This window comes from Dromaius novaehollandiae, chromosome 3 (assembly GCF_036370855.1).
Source record: "Dromaius novaehollandiae isolate bDroNov1 chromosome 3, bDroNov1.hap1, whole genome shotgun sequence".
Taxonomy (NCBI): domain Eukaryota; kingdom Metazoa; phylum Chordata; class Aves; order Casuariiformes; family Dromaiidae; genus Dromaius; species Dromaius novaehollandiae.
The window spans coordinates 52,523,039-52,540,314 of NC_088100.1; the positions used below are offsets into that span (position 1 = coordinate 52,523,039).

Consider the following 17,276-nt stretch of genomic DNA (forward strand, 5'->3'; position numbering starts at 1 on the left):
TTGATTTGTGCAATAGGAAGTTATGGGCATACTTTTACAAATACTTCTTTTATTGTCAAAGCATAAAACGCTTACTTCTGTTCTCCTTAAGCAGGTTTAACAGAACTGTAGCTTTGTAAATCAGACTTTGAATTTACACCAAGTCAATGGCAGGAGAGACAAGCCACCATGGGGGATTTTTTACTGCTGCTGCCACAGCTACAGTGGCTTAAAGCAATTCTCTTAAAACAAGGTGTAACTTGATATTTTTGATCTGCAAAGTCTCCAAATTACTGTGCATATATAAAAGATTGATAGGTGAATAATCTCCCTTTGACTGAATGTGAAATGCAATACTTCTTTTAACACAATGCATAACAGCTAAGGTAATCAAGTTAACAGTGACATGTTTTTAATTGTGGAGAACTGTATGTTTGAAGGATACAGTTTTTCTGGGTATAGTTTCATTTTTAATTATAACACCTTTTCTCTCACATTAAAGTGTCCTCTCCCTGTGCAGTCAATAACCTGGCTAGTAATATATAAAATCTGCCCACAAGTGCTGGTTTACCAGGAAGCAGGGAGAGCTTTCCCTCTCCACCAGCTGTGTTGGTGAGAGTGGCATGTGCTTTTTCACATGTAAGGCAGTTATGCAGTCTGCTGTTCTGCCCAGCCTACTGCACCTGCCATAGCCTGACTCCTCATCTTTGTGTTCTTTTAATTGGCTTTAGAGCAAACTATTGCTGCCTTGGAGCTGTTGGAGTTAGCCAAATGGCAGTGACTGTAACCCCATCTCTACCTCATGAAATTTGGCATCATTAATCTGAGCCTTCTTCATGGAATCCTCTAGCAGAACAGGGCCAGTACTGAAGCCAAAGTCATAGCGAAGGTACAAGAACCCATTGTACATCTCTAGAGTGAAGAACATACTCTGTAAAACAAAACAGCAGTCAGGAAAGCAGTACGATTGTTGTAGTGATAGTGAAAAAAAAATAAACAGTGCAATCAGAGTGGCTGATACTCATTGTGAACAGTGTGCTACTTGGAAGAGGCCTTTTTATTTGCAAAACTAGAACACCATTTTTTGGATTTATATATATGGTTATATATATATTTGTAATATATATGTATGTATATACATATGCACACACAATTGCTTGATAAACAATGCTTATTTGGTGGCTTGGTGAACTGTCTATAGGAATAGTATTTGATAGCACAGGTGTGTCAATATTCTTTACCAGCAAGGTATTCCTGATGTGAATACTTCTATGTATGGGCAAAGTAAAACCACATGCCCTGAATGAAAGAAGTTATACTGGTAAAAACAGTGTTTTGATAGAATGACTATATCTGCAGTAAAAGCTTCTGCTTAGCACTGGTATGATAGCTGGGGAGAGTATCTCTTCACAGCCCTGATCAGCACTGATATATTTGTTGAAGGCTGGGCAGTAGCTATGGTTTATTTGGTATCCTGAATTTGGTTTCAGCATTTCTGGACTGTTCTTGTGTCATGGTTTGGCTTCTCTTCTGTGTCTGGGTGCCCTAACCTTTAGAAACAGGAGCTCTATTTTAGGAAACCTTCATGTAGCTCAAGAGGAGAACTAGGCAATCAAGTTATGCTTAAAATCAAGATCTGTAGCACCGAGTTAGTCTCATTCCAAATCTGAACATAAAGAAGCAGAAAGTACAGTTTACAGCAGCTGTGCATCTGGGCTAATGCTCTTAATGCTAATGTTTGCATTCTTTTCTTGTGTTCATACTGTAAATGTCTACTGGATACATGGGAACAATAATTCTCAACAAAATCTGCAAGCTGAGAATTGCTGTCTCTGATACTAATTATTCCACCCTCAGAAATCATTACTTAAAGTAGTAAAAGTAGGTTTTAATGTAGTCCTTTTGAATGAAACTGCAGCTTGCGTTTTTCTTGAACAGCTTAAACTTGAAAATGAAACAAGGAATACATTCAGAGCATTTATGAGCTGTCCTTGCAGAACTGAGTAATGGGGGGGCTGCTTACACAGTCCATCTGAAGGCATCTGTCAACAGACATGGCCTTCCATGGCTGACATCCAACTTGATCACAGTTTCCACCATAACATACAAAGTGTATGTATCACAGAAAAATTTATGTGATTTTCTGCTTGGAAAGAAATGAATGATCTGCAATAGCACTGTTATACTTAGCAGCAACTGCTTAGTGCAGAACTTCCTAAGAGTGAAGGTTAGTGGTGGCATAGTATGCTGCGAAGGAAATTGCTCTCCAGAAATTTCTTTTGGAAGTTACTTTATAGCAAACGCTAGAGAGTAACTCTTCTAGTAAGAGTGGAATTCATTCCCTTCTAAATGTCCAATGCAGTGGTACACGTAGGTGTATAGATACATGTGTGTGTCTGCAGACTGCATCTGCACCGTAAATTGTTTTTTGTGGCTTTACTAGTTGTAATCCACACAGGACTTGGGAGTTTGATGTGGAGACATCCAAAGACAAAATATCTGAGTTTGTCTTCAGTTTACTCAAGCTGGAGGATATTCGTATATAGACTGTACTTTCTTCAGACCCTTACAGAGTCTGAGTCACCCTCAGATTTCAGAAAAGCTGGGGATATTTGTATTTCACCTTTTTATTTGGGCTACTGTCTATTTTCAGTGACTAAAATAAATGTCAAACTCTAATACTCCTCCAAGACACAGTTTTAAGGTGGTATCTACCACAAAGTAGCTGCTTTATGGGACCTACTTCACAAAAATTTCCTATAGCTTTGACTGTACATTCAAATTTAAATAAAGGTGCAAATATTGGGCTTAACTAGATTCTCTCTCAAAGTGTCATCACAGTGGTAGGACTGCTCTGAAGTTCTGACAGTTTCTGTATGGGAGCAGAGTTCAGCTCAGGGCCCCAGCTTCCCACGGCCACTGCAACATGTGTTCCAATACTCTCCCAACATATATATGCACCAGCTGAGCACAAAATGTTTCCTTTTCCCTGAAGTGAAATCTGAGGACATAAACATTTTAGGTTTTTCGTGACACTGCAAATACGGGAGAACATACGGTGCTTATGCAGAAAGGTTATCGGCAGAATTTGGTACTCACCCCATTAACCATCAGCAAGATCAGTCCATTGTCTGTAGGTGTTCGAACTTCTATGTCGAACCGAGTCACCTGGCTGAATCTTCCTCGTCTCTCGATGTTTCTTGCCACGGCATAGCCAGAACCATCAAAGAAATAGCTCACAGCCCGGCTCTGAGTGAAAGCCAATTTATTTCTAGGAGAAAGAAACAGAGAAGCAAAATTTGGCATAGCTTCAACACCAAGGCTCCCCATTTTAATCTGAGGAAATTTAAAAGGCTTTACAATTAAAATGCTTTCTCAAAATGTTATGAACTGGTGCTTGTTCCTGGCAGCAGTGAGACCGTTGGCTTTTTTCTGTACTTGTTTGGATTTTTTTCTAAAACATTATGTATAGCTTTGAGGGTGTAGCTAACTCTATCATTAGATCACACTTTTATCCTGTGGTGTATGTAGAGGACCACAGGAAAGTTCTTCTGTATATTCCCATGAAGTGGCAGGGCCACAACCCATCCTCAAGGAGAGGTTTTCATATTAAGAGCTTCCTTGGCTTCTGCAGAAATCCGTTCAAATTCTCTGTGGCCTTTAACTGAGGATGGGCTCTGCTGGGGAGCCCAGGAGAGGTGGCCCGCAGGCACTCTTCTGGAGAGCAGCAGCTTGTACTCTCAGGACTGCTCCTGTGAGAATGACATGGGAAACAATCCTTTGCTCTAATTGCTTTGCTCTGTCTCAATTCCTCCCCCCCAGTGAGAGCTGCAAGTTTCTTTCTCTCCTAGTTTATATAGACACTTAAATGCAGCATAATCCCACTGTTGGCATACATGTTCCCCTCTAAGGGCTGTGTTTCCCAGTTTGCTTGTGAATGGCTTATCTGAGGAATGACTTGTGTATGGCAGAAAGGTGACGCCTATACTGCCTGTGTTCACTGGGTGTGGGAATGCACTGAAGTTTGCTGCCCCCCCTAGACCTAACTGACTGTGGCCAGATTGCTTGCGGGGACAGGACAGAAGTCAGGAGCATCCCATCCTTGGGCTAGCAGTGTGAGTAATGAAGTCTGGGCTGTGCCCCAGCTAACATGCAGGGCAGACTTGCTCCACGTTTCCGTTTTGAAGGCATGAGTAAGGTTGGGAGAGGGTTAATGTAGATAAGCAATAGCAAATAAATAAGTTCAATTTGTTGATGGGACTAGGAGTTTAAAGTGGCAAAGTTCTTTCTGGACAAGTCAGTATCATCTTCAGATTTGTATTCTGAAAAAAAGTGATAAATATCAGGACTTGCAACTCAGGCTAACCAGAGCAGAATAACTCTGGGACTGTCTCCTACCTGGCACAAGGTGGCGATGTGGTGGTGTTCATGTTATAGATGTGCTTGAAATTGTACAGGCTCATCACATCGTCGTTCAGGGTAGCCAGTTCCAGGCAGCCGATGAAGCCAGGTAGGTTTAAGCTAGGAGGGAGCTGTGCAGAGAGCAAAGATAGGTAAAAGGATAAAGGTTACATTCATTATTTGGGTGTCACAAAAACATCTGTGCCTGGGGTGAGTTTTGTCTCTGAGCTTTTCATATTTTGAAATGAATGGGATGATGCTACCTTCAAATAGTCCTTATCATCATATGGCCATTTTTCTGTAAGTTAAAATGGGGCACAGTGAGAACAGCAGTTTAGGTAAGGCAACTGCAAACAAGAACTTTCATTGTAGTTTTAAAGGGAGCACACTTGGTGGAGAAGGGGAAAAGAATTAAGATCTTGCTATTGTATGACTAATCACAGATCTTTCTCGATGTACGTGACTCTCGCAATAGATATTTCATGTCTAATTTATAGATATCCTCTTCTGCCTGAAAAATAATTTCACACCATGATGAAAGAGAGAGAAATGAGAGACCACTTAAAATACAGGGCACCTGGATTCAAAATCTGTACCAGTGGCTAATACTCAGTAGATATTACTTGAAACAGCAGGATATAGAAACTTATTCTTTTAACAAAGGTCACTGCAAATGGAATTTAAATAGCTGCATTAGTGAAGGGAAAATGTAAAAAAATAAAGCTGACAGAGCTAGTGTATCATTCTTTTATCATTAAAATACACTACCCTGTGGAACAGGTGTGATATTAACACCTCTTGTATTCTTGTACTGATCACTGCCAGTAACTTCTCCTTGGCTTCTCATTATTTCCATTTTGATTATAATATAGTAATAATAGCAATACAGAAATGCAGAATATATATATGCAGCTGTAAGAGAAAATGCATCTGCAGCATTTTGCCTGTCCCTTGGAAACTGATCATGTTTGCTTTTTTCTTGTGTTTCCTTTACTATTCTGTTAATCTTTTTTAAGTATTAAACTTCTAATGGTTGAGTGGTACATTTCATATTTACAAAATATATAATGGCGAAGCAAAAACATTTAGCTTTTAGGAAAAAAAATTGTATGTTAATAAATGAAAATATGAGGTATCCATTCCTACAGGAGAAGAGACCTATATGCTTAAAGTCATGAAGCCTTCTGCTTCCCCCTTCTCCCTTCCCTTTCCCCTTCTCCTTTCTCCCTTCTCCTTCTCTTTCCTCCTTCTCCTTTTCTCTTCCTGCTTTTTTCTCTGCTCTGGACCAGACCTGGACGGCGCATTTGCTGGATTATTTGCTTTTTTTGTGCAACTATTATTCAGTCCTCAGTCCTATCCCCAGGCAGTCTGCACTGTATTCCCAGGGCTCAGTAATCTCAAATTTGAACCATGGTGTATATCTGGTGGGCATGGCAATGCAAAAGCTCAGGAGCACATGGAGTTAATCTTTGATTTTATATTGTTAGGAGGGCTGCTTGTGGAACAGTTGTTTGGCTTTTTAGTACCTACTACAGTTTGAAGAAGGTAGCATTCTCTGAAGTCTTATCATTCAGCCATGTCAATCTTTGGAGCAGAGATCATTCATAACAATTTTTAAATCCTGAAAGAAGACCTGATATGTTTACAGAAGCAGGTAATTGAGGTGCTAATTCATGCTGACTGAGTCGATATGGATGTTGTTCACTAGCAGCTAGACTGAAGCAACTGTCTCATGCAGGTCTTCAGACATGCTTTGCATGGGCACGTCTTCATGCCATCGTAAGGCTGAATTTTAACCAATGATAATTCAAATTCGAATGGATCACTGTATTACTATTTTGCCACACACTGTCCTACCTAATATTAGCAATACATTATTTTTTATTTTTGTGACAGTTGCAGAAGAAAAATTGTAAACATCTAGGACTCATTAGCACTGCAAAAACCTGGTAGCCTGCAAACTTTGTTAACCTGGGCTAATAGGCTTTAGTTTCTGGCTACTACTTAATAGCCAACAAGCTTTTTCCGTTTTACTACCTTTCAGAAAATCTTAATGGCAGCTAATGTGAATCTGATCATCTTCTTACTGTATGACATGATGTGCTAGAGAAAGCAGTAGTTTTGGCCATGGCTAGGAGATGGAGTCCCAGGATGATAAATGACAGAATAGAGACATCTTATTTATTAGCCATTTCCATGTTGTAAGGGAAGTCCCAGCAAGATAGGTTTATGTTATTTAAGTCGGAATATAGGGTATTTATCTGACCAACCTTGAAGTTTGCAGGTACTCCACCAACATAGAACACAGTATTTTCAGGTTCCAAATTCAGGAGAGAGCCAGGACCAAGAACCTCTCCCTTTTTGATGAATTTTTCTTCAGCTGTGCTGCTAAGACTGGGCACAGTTAGAAACATTTTGCCATGTCTTCCAATCCTGTAGAGAGGAATTGTAGGAGAAGAAATTTTCATGTTGTTCATGTTTTCATTTTCATGCTAGACTTCAAAAAAAAAAAAACCCCAAAAAACCAAATAAACCGGAAAAAAAGTCCCCAATTCCCAGAAAGGTTTGTATTTCCCCAATTAGAAAACTGGTCGTCTGGGAGGAAAGAAAGAGAAACTATAGACACTTTCTCTTCCTCCTTGTGGCCCCTTGGGTCCTGGCTCTTTAAAGACACTGGGAATTTCCATTTACTTCAGCAGGAGTAGGACCAGACACATAGACTACTGATGGACTGTTCTTTCTGTTTGATTTTTTCTATTAACTATGATTTTGGTGAAATGTATATTACCACTTTACCTCTCAATTTTGATGATGCTGAAGTAAGAAGGCCAGGTGCTGACTGGCTTGGAGTCCAGTGGTATCTCCACGTCTTGGCCTCCCAAATTATATATATACACAAGATTATCATTCTTAATTGCAAGACCAATGTAATTTTTTGCCTAAAACACCAATGGAGAAGGATGTTAGAGCTACAACATTGAAAGAGATTTAATGCAGAATGTTAGTAAAGGACAGGTTATGTTAGACAAAATGATGCCCTAACATATGACTAACAAGCAAAAGCTCCATTCTCTAATTACTTTGCTTCGCCAGATAGAACTGCACAGAACAAATCTGTTCTCTGAAATTCTATCTCATATCCATTTTGACTGAGGTAAATGCAAGGTCTTAAGGTGTTTTCTGACTGAAATTTGTCATGTTTAATTGGAAGCTGTTCATCAGTATTTAGTGTGCAGTGCCATATGTAGGGTATAGTAAGAAACATTTGTCTACAGCCTAGGTATCATGCACTCTAACTAAATTTTCTGCCAAGAGGGGTTTCTTTTCAGAAAAGCTTAAAAAGAAAAGCCTGCCTCTTTACCCTTCTTGATTAATGGCTTGCCAGGATTATACCTGGCTTGTAGGAGATGTGATTTTTCTTCTTTCAGGAACAAAAGTTTAAAGAATAGTTGTCTCACAGCACTTAGAGGTGGTGAGAGCGTATGCTCTTTCTACATGTTTCAAAGTAGTGATGTACAGAGTATACAACAGCAGCACAAGCCACAGGCAAAGAAACCTTCTTATCTTGTGGACCTCTGAACTTAGAGATTTGGAATCTACACTGTCAGCAGCATAAACCTGATTAAAATGTGATCCACAAAAGCCAGACAGGTATCAGGAGCTGCTTCAGAGCAGCTCAGTACTGACAGTGCAGATGGCAAGTATATATCACAGCAGTGACAGTCTCAGCAGCACACCATACGGGCGAACTAATTTGCTTCTTATAGAGAATCCTCCATTGTTTGGGGTGAGAAGTGTCAAGGACGGGAGTCTCAGAAGCCCTTGCTCTTAGCGTGTCACTAAATCAATGACCAGCATGAGTAAGACATATGTAGGCACCTCTTATTTTAAGACATGGAGAAAAGGTGAGAGGAAAAACCAAGAACCAATAATCTTCACACTGATTTCCACTTTTTTCTTGTGGTATAAAAATTAACTGGATTATTCTCTTACATTTTTGTTTCCAAGGTACAAAACAAATCTGTCTGGAGATGCTGCCAGTTGTGGGTTGTCTTTCTGAAGCTTTATGTACAAGCTCATGGAAGTGAAAGACTTCAGTTCTTCCAGGTTGATCTTTGGATTGACTTCAACAGCTGACTGGCCTCCAAATGTCATAGAGACTTGGACCTGCAGTTGCAAGTGTGCTAAGTGAGACACATTATTGCTTACTGGAGACATTGCTTAACGTAAATGTGCAAGAATATGTAGCCAGCAACCTCCCTTATTACAAGAGTGAAATTGGCACCTACTATGTGTTTATTACAATCACTTATGGAAGACATTGTAAAGAAGATGAAAGGAATTAATTTGAAAATTAATTAAAGCTCCTAATTAACCGTACTTAAGCATATTCTGAATGTAAATTAAATTTCAATGTTCATAGACATGTGCTTCGTTGAATCAGGGATACATCATTATGTATGGCACATAATAAAAATCTTACATAGCTATAAAACTTCTACTCATGATTTATTTCTTTGCTTTGGAAGTAGCATGGGCAATTTTCTGCTCATGATTAATCCTGTTTTATTACTGAAGTTACAGTGAAATATGTGAGATACCAATCAGATTTTAAAAAATGTTCATTTTAATTCAAAATGCTTGAACATAACTAAAGCAGTTTTTTCGAAGTTTAAGCACTATATGCTTGATTGCTGAAATATGTTTAAAGAAAAATTAAGCACTGCGCCTGTACTGACTGAACTTTGCTTTTTTTGAAGTGATGTATGTGGGCAGCATATTCCAACACTGGGAACATATAATAGTAAACTGAATTTTTGGTTTCTCTGAATGATCTCAAATCCATTGTTTTAATTTTCAACCTCAGTGTTATTGTTATGGAAATAGCCTTCATAATTTGTCAGTATGGTAATGTAACTATTTTTCTCTATTAAATGTGTACGAGCCAAAGATTCTCCTATCGTTCAGAAAATTAAAAGAAAAAAAAAGGAAATACTGTCAACTAACAAAGGTTTGTATTAAATTGCCATAATTACTACCACTTGTAACTAATGTTGCCGGTTGAATAGTGAACTACTAGTTTTAGCTTTAAATGATTTTGTTACTGTGGTCATCATTCATATGGTGCCAATTACTTAATTAAAGTTGCTACTACAGTAGCAATAGTCTAACATGAATACCATGGCAATGTTAATTGCTTGCAAATAGCAACTGTAAAATTTTTATTAACTTTCATAGTACTATATTTTTACAGTTGTTGGGAGGAGATAATGTCAAGATTTGGGTTTCTAACATAGGCCAAGAAAATGGAGCTCCTAATATGATGTATTAGATTGTTAGTTCTAGTAACTGAACATCCCATCCAAAAGTTTTACCTTGCTTGCTACGCTCCTGGTTTGAGCAATTAACTCTCTAATGCGCTGAATGCTGGCAGAAATATTGTTTGCTGGTGCCTTCTCTTCTACTTTGTGCAGTTTGTCCAGGAGTTGAGGGAAGACTTCTATGAGCTTCTTCACTGCAATTAGGAAATAAGTGACAGCATGTAGGAGGCAATGATTTCAGAAAGGGTGGTGATTTGTCAAGGTCTAGTATTAGGAAAGTTTTTGGAAAGAAGTTGTCTTTGCTCAAAGGGAACTGCACATGCAACTTCTAAGTGCTACTGTGTTGTTGCATCTTTAATACTTTCCTCAAGGAGCTTTGCAAATATTAATCAATTTAACCTTTTCATCTTTCTTCAAGGTAGATAAATGTTAAACCCCATTTTACAGATATGGTAACTGGAGCAGAAGGATTATTTGTTCAGCATCTCACTAGATATCTGTGGCTGACCTGGGGATTGCATCTAGGAGCTTTGGTTCATGAGCTCTTCAGATTCATTTTAGGGGAGCTGAAGAGGTTATTTCCCTCAGCTCTCAACTGGGCTTCTCTCCCAGATAGCAGCAACGGCTGAACAGGTGATATGTCTGTGCATGGTTCACAGCCCAATGTAGTAACAGAAAAACTGCTGATTTCAGATTGTGGTAATAGGCAGGCCTGTGCTGTGCAGTGGTAGGGCGCCTTAGCTGATGATACCTTTGAGCTTAAAATGCACTTGCTGCCTGCCCCAACACTTGTGAGTGGTAAACCCCTCAGCTACCATACCTACATCTGCTAGGGGTCATCAATCAGAGTCCTAGAAGTCCAGTCTTTCAGTGCTGTGTCTTTTGGCAAATATGTGAGAGGGATTATTGTCAAAAGGAAGTGAGGGTGCTTTGTTGTGTTCCAAAGGAGAGAAGTCCATTCCCAGAAAGATAAGGAGACAGAAAAATTACAGAGAAAGAGAAGTAGCCACCCCTAATTATAATCCGATATCATCACATCAGATTCCACTGACATGCTGCCCTTTGAAGGATACTTACAGATCACTTCATTTTTCATCTTTAATTAAGTGGAGGTACAACTAGCTGAGTATAATTAAATGTGATTTTAGCCAAAAGCTGCATGTATATAAGAAAGAACTAATATTAATAGCTAATTTTTAATGACATGGCTCCCTATAAATGCTAAGACCAGATTTGTAGGGTTTTCATTTCTATTTTAGGGACTGTAAACTTGTGTTCATCTGCTCCTATGTTCCTCCCCTCATATTTTTACTCTTGTCTGAAAAAACAGAAAAGAGACAGGTAGAGGAGCTAATTCTGAGTTGTACTGAGGTTATAAAGAAGGAAAAGAAGAAAGGAAGAGTTGTCTCTGATCACTTTTCTGTGATCAGAGTTCTTTTCGAGTTCTGTGTTGACTAGAGACTGCAGCAACCTCATTTAGAACAACACAGAGTATGAGGAAATCCCATGAAGTCCTACAAGGCCTGCTTCTTTTCAAATAGTGAGAAATGCTGTATTGCCAAAGTCCTGCCCTCTGCTTTGCTTTCTTCTTTTGTGTTTTAATCTCCAAGTCCAGTGGAGGAGTGGGCCATGTAGAACTTTGCACTATCCAGTTATTCCCCTTAAGTCCTGAAAGATCTCACATGTTGGGGGTCAGTAATCAGATATTCCATGTAAAGCTTACTGTATATACATTTGCTTGGCTGTACATTAAAGTGACATCCATTTAGCAGATCCTGAAAGAGATGCAATGAATTCTTTGTAATACATTAATTCCAGAAGGCATTACAAATTCTACATTTTGAAACTAACAGAATGGTAGTCAACTTGTAGAAAGTCTTCTCTGCCTTTTGAATTGAATCTTCAATGTCACCAAGATCAATTGGAAGAAACCCCACATTATTCTTACAGTAAAAAATCGCAAACTCTGAAAGTAATTTAGCAAATTTCAACTGTCTTTTTTTAATAATTGGCAGCAGAGTAGGAAATGTGTATGCTCTGATATCTTAAAAAATGGCTTTTCATCTATTTGAAATTTGAGTTATTAAACCTAAAATACAGTTGTATCATAAAAATACCAAACTAGTATGTATTAGTACTAGTACTATGATAAAAACCTCCCCATAAATCTCTTCCTCTTATCCTTTATAATGGCATTCTTCAACATAGAAAAATATTGGTTCTTTATTCTAGTCTTTGGGATGAAGGGATGAGAAAAGATAAGGAGTCTTATCCAGTAATAAAATACAAAAAAGAATATGTGGGGAGCTCTCAAGAAGGAAATACCTTGACTGTAACCTTCCATACACTTTTTTCCTTTTCTTTTTTTCCTCCCTAAACTGTCCTTCATATTCTTTGTCCTGAAGCCCGTCAGTTCTCTGTGGAGTGTCAACAGAGGGAGTGTTCTCAGACAAACTGTGCAGCCAAGGCATCTTACCCTTACAAGGCATCTTACCCTTACAAAAGTCAGGTGCAAGTTTTATTCAAAAGCAATTCAGACTGGCCAGCGTAGAAGCTTTTGCTTGTTTCATCACAGTCACTTCACTTCTGTTTAACTTTCCCTGTTTCTTTTTCCTTTCTTTCCTATCCTCTTCATTTAAGTTCTGTAGTCTTTTTCAGTTTCTTTTTTGTGTTTTTTTACCTTAAATTTTTCATAACAACCCCTCCCATTTTCATCTACCCTTCCTTCTTCCCCCCAGTAATAAAAGTGGAATTAATGTGATGCTTACAAACTTTTCCAGTAATCACCCTGCTTGAATGTTATACTACCTCCCTAATCCTCTTTGCCTCCTTTGTTTAGACTACCAGCTCATCAAGTCAGGGATCATTTCTCCTCTGTGTTTGTGTTACTGAGGACAAAAGGGCCCTGTTTTCAAATGCCAGCCCATATTAAAAAAAGAATGATATTAACTGACGAGTCAATCATAACAGCAAGATGTATTTAAACAAGCTGTTTACCCTTCAGTATGGATTTGGTACCCTGATAAAAATGACTTAGAAGCCAATAAGACTTCAGCCCCTAAGTGTTTAAGTCACCTTTGGAAATGCTTAAGTATCCAGAAGTTTTAGAATACAGTCAAATCTCTATTTAGGCAGCTGCTACTTTTGGAGATGTTTTCCGGTACTTAAAATGCTATAAGATGATATGCAATGAATGTGTTATATAAATGATACCTACAACATGACATTGTGATGATTTCCTGCCCTGGTAACACTAAGGAGTAGTAAAACTCAGGTCACGATACCTGCATCCCCAGCTGAGTGCACAGCCTTGTCATATGCAGATGAACTGTGTTTAAAGTCCTGCAGGTTCTCAGACCACATCCTCACGTTCTCATCCATGGGTGTTGTAGCCTGTGTTATTGTCATGGTAGCACTTACTGCCTCTGCAGTCTTCAGTTTAGCTTGCTCCACACGTTGTCCGGCATCCGCTGCAAAATACATAGGGAATGAGAAGACGTGAACTCTGCCAAAGAAGCAGGCGAGCTATAGCCAATACTTAGAAAGCGAGAAAACTAAAGGAATTTTACTTTCTGCAGAATGGGAACCTACCCAACCGTGGTAGTTTGGTTTTCTTTTAAATTCCACAGGGAATGTTCAAAACTTCATGTGGTCTACTGTTAAATTAATTCCTAAAATTTACCAAATCCTCATTTTCTCATCATTTGAGATTGTTACAATTTAATCTTTTCAATACTGTTGGATTCTGATGTGTGTTATATAGCCAATGCCTTTGGAACAGAGATGAAGAAATCCATTGTTTTCCATGAATTTTTTAAAAGAAAATGAACATTTTTGTTGACATTTTTTAATGAAAAGCTTTTTTTCAAGGAGAGAAACTGAAGAAACTGAAGAGGTTTTGTTTTTTCATAAAAACATTTTGTTTTTATTTTTTGAAATTACCAATTGCAGTATTGGTAAAACTGTGGCATTTTGGACATGATAATGTATTGGAAGTAAACCTCAGCCATTCGTAGTTGAAATTAATAAAAATTCTTGATCATATCTACTATGGACATCTGTACACCTCGGGGCATACTTATTGCATGCTCTGTGATGTCTGTTTTTGAAAAACTATGGTGAAATCTTGTAAATCAAGATTGCCAATAATTTTCTCCCAAATACTCTACTTGCCAGGTGTGATGTATGTGTGAATTAGATTTTGTCTGTCAATGCAGTAAGTCCACAGACTTGTGACTTCTCCAAGTCTGTAAAAAGATTGAGAATAACATGGGAGAGGACAATTGTAGTATGGAGGGTCAAGAATGCACATAATTTCAGATGGCAAAGTATACAATTTCATCATGAATGTGTCAAAGCTGGAAATTTTCTGACGAGGTCTCATAGTTTCAGTCAAATTCCCTTAGGTCTCCCCAAGATTGAAATCTTAATACCAACTTCATAGGCCATTTGCAAAGACAAAAAATGCTCTTAAGTGTATTAAGCTAAAGCATCATAAAGATAAAGTTCCTTTTACAACCTGGCTCTGCTGATTGCATTTTTGTGATGGCCCTCATCAGCTGGCTTCGCAGAGCCTTCATTCTGGCAAAAGTTCCATTAATGTGCTGGCTAGTGTCTGCAATGGTTAAATCATTACCTGTGGGGGAGGAATAGGAGGTATAATTGAAGAGCATCAAAATGGCATTTAAAAAAGGTAAATCTTATCTTGTAAAGTTATCTTGTTACGGATATAATACACTGTAGACAGTATACTATGGCATCTTTTAATATAGGGCATACTAGCACTGTTGACTTCACATAATCTAAACTGAAAAGCAACCTTGCAGCTTATGTCCATTATTCCACTGCCACAGAGCATCTCAGAAAAATGTGGAGATCTGTGTCTCAGCACCATCGCTCTTTGCTAAACCAGAACTGCTGAGAATAGCTGCAACAGGTATACAGGAGAAGTTTTAAGGAACTCGCAAGGTCCTGAAAAATTGAAGTGGACATTTCTAGAATTATAGATCTTTCATTCATATGCAGTGAAAAAAATGTCAAAATCCTTTAACATTTATTATTATCCTCACTGATAAATCCGTCTTTCTGAGCACTTAGACTCTTGTGAATTGATTTTAAACTAGTTGATTGAGTTTATTTACCTGTGAACAACTGTTTGCAGGATCAGGTATTTAAACAGTCATTATACCTGAACAGTCATTATATCTGAAATGGCCCTTTTGTAGATGGAACAAACTTTCAGCAGCTGGGAGGATGACAGCACGTGAACTACTCAAACTGTGCGGCCTTTTCAAATACTTTGTATGCTAACTTTGATCAGTACACTAGTTTGCTACAGCACTAGTTCTGCCTTAGTGAAGTGCTTTAGAAATCTCTTTTAACATGACTTATAAACTGACTGAAAAAGTAGAAAGGATGTATATTTACTGGCATCTGCTGCCTGCTGTAGCTCCAAGGCTTGATTGAGAAGTTCTTCACTTTTACCTTTGTGGTAAATGATCTGAGTATCAATTCCCACTGCAGCCTACAAGTGCATTTCAAAATAGAAAGTCAGAATAATGCTTATCAAAATGTTGTTCTTTGTTATGTTTATTTGTAGACAACATATTATTTCACATAAATGTAAGTACAAAGTCACTGCAGTTTCATTTTCTTTGTCAACATAGAAGATTGGCAACTGGATTAGAAAAAAATGTCTGAAAAGCAAATATTATTTAGATTGCAATTAAAGTTTAAGGAAACGTATGCTTTCCAGACAGCTAAACTGAATAACAAAGATGCAGAAAGTGCCGAAGTCCTGTTTAGTATTCAACTCCAATGTGGCCAAACTGATATTCATGCTACACGTTAGGCACTGTGCTCATTTTTACTGGCACCTCGGAGGGGAGATGAACATGTGCAATAAGTAGGGAACTGAGTGGCAGTCGCAGGAGCACTCTGGAAGCAGAGGGCTGGCCAGGACATCCTTTGGCTCCTTAAGGCTCAGGCCCCTGTGCTTGGCTATAGGAAAGCTCTTGTGTGCACTTGGATATCGAGACCGGAATCACCTGAGGGAATGCAGTTCTGATGTGTGGGGCAGGCCTTTTTCCACTCTGCTTCTATGTCTGTGTGAAAATGCTCTTTTAAGCAACTGACCGTCATCTCTGAGTTAAAATAGGATAAAACACAGTATATTTGTGTCTAGACCTGACATTTTGTCATGTTTTAAACCCATATTGACAGCAGATAATCTAGTCCATATAATAAGCCAATCCTGTAATCTAACCAATTCCTCCTTCTGTCCCTTCCATCAACTAAATGTAGTTTTAAGAAAACTATATTGATATGAAAACAGATACGAAATATTTTAGAACAGCAAGGTCATAGAATAAAATTAGTGTCCACATCACTGCACTGAGCATGCAAGTGTGCTGCTTGCCTCACTTTAACTTTCTATGAGAAACAGTGATGGTTCTGTTAGGTGTCTTGACCTTTCCTGCCACACGATGTGGCAGGGCACTAAAATGCCACTAGGGTACTAAAATGCCAACTCAGTGTTCCTAAAGGGCCAGAGATTTGTCTGGGCATTCCCAGAAATACCTCAATTTGAATGACAGCTCAGAGCAGCAGCATCACCCTGTACTTTGGGACAGGAGGAATCTATTTCATCTTTTGGAATAACAGGGGAATTTAGATAGGCAGAAGTAATTAGCCACCTAGGAGTCAATTCAAGAAAAAACAACGAAGCAAAATGTGCAGTGAAAACTGTACTGCTGACAGTTAATCTAGATCTTGTTTTTTCTTCACATTTAGGCATCCAAAGCCCCTAAAGCGTTGCAAAGTAAAAGCTGATATGAAAATTACTTACATCATTGACCCGGTTTGTTGTGTTCAGTGCTAACAATGCAGCTTTATTTGCTTCTTCAATATAGCTGGCAATATTTTCATAGACATTTGAGGCATTTATTGCTCTTTGTACCAACCCATTTGTATCAACACCATACAAATTCCTGTTAAAAAGAGAATAAAAAGAGGACAAAACCAAACCAAATTAATCAATTTTAAACTGATTTAATTTTCTTAGTTTTCTGTGACTTCTGATTACGTTATCACATGCACACATAAATATACTTGGCTTAAGCAGTACTCTCATAATTGTGTATGGCCATTTATGTCAGTCTGAAGCAGGAGAAAACTGTGGATAGAAAGTACTTCCCAGTGGTTTAACTCCGGGAATTTTACTATTAACTTTTATGTGAACAGCAACAGGTGTGTACTGAGCTTTTACCCTTTTAAAATCTAGATTAGATATTCCATAAATTCATAAAACAACCCATCTATCAGTTGTCCTTCTGTAGGGATCACCCTTGGATGTGATAAAAAGGCCTGTGTATGTCAGTAACCATGAGAATTGTATAACTGGGCTGTTTATAGTAAGTAGGCAGGGGGAAGGGAAGGACCAGATGAAAAACTTCCCATTGGTCTTAAAACTTAGCAAAAAGTTAGGTTAAAAAAATGCAAGATAGCTGAGCTGGGAGGGTAGAGCCTGGTTTGTACCTTAAGCGAGAGAAGGTATTCAGGAGGGATTCAAAATAA

The 17,276-nt window shown here is 38.4% G+C and overlaps 1 protein-coding gene and 1 long non-coding RNA gene across 3 annotated transcripts in view; one reads left to right on the forward strand and one right to left on the reverse strand.

The window, feature by feature from the left end:
- LOC135327857 (uncharacterized) overlaps positions 1–8,505 on the forward strand; it is a 36,504-nt gene extending 27,999 nt beyond the window's left edge. Inside the window, exon 3 of the long non-coding RNA XR_010388334.1 lies at positions 8,389–8,505. This is a non-coding gene — a long non-coding RNA (uncharacterized LOC135327857). The remainder of the gene's footprint in view (positions 1–8,388) is intronic.
- LAMA4 (laminin subunit alpha 4) overlaps positions 1–17,276 on the reverse strand; it is a 107,620-nt gene that overhangs the window by 21,605 nt on the left and 68,739 nt on the right. For both annotated transcript variants that reach the window (XM_026119994.2, XM_064508892.1), the window contains 11 exons: positions 16,549–16,690; positions 15,129–15,225; positions 14,221–14,337; positions 12,986–13,171; positions 9,756–9,895; positions 8,374–8,547; positions 7,177–7,319; positions 6,651–6,813; positions 4,378–4,511; positions 3,079–3,250; positions 779–910 (listed from right to left, as the gene is read on the reverse strand). In XM_026119994.2, the coding sequence (XP_025975779.1) occupies positions 779–910; positions 3,079–3,250; positions 4,378–4,511; positions 6,651–6,813; positions 7,177–7,319; positions 8,374–8,547; positions 9,756–9,895; positions 12,986–13,171; positions 14,221–14,337; positions 15,129–15,225; positions 16,549–16,690 (1,600 nt within the window). The remainder of the gene's footprint in view (positions 1–778; positions 911–3,078; positions 3,251–4,377; positions 4,512–6,650; positions 6,814–7,176; positions 7,320–8,373; positions 8,548–9,755; positions 9,896–12,985; positions 13,172–14,220; positions 14,338–15,128; positions 15,226–16,548; positions 16,691–17,276) is intronic.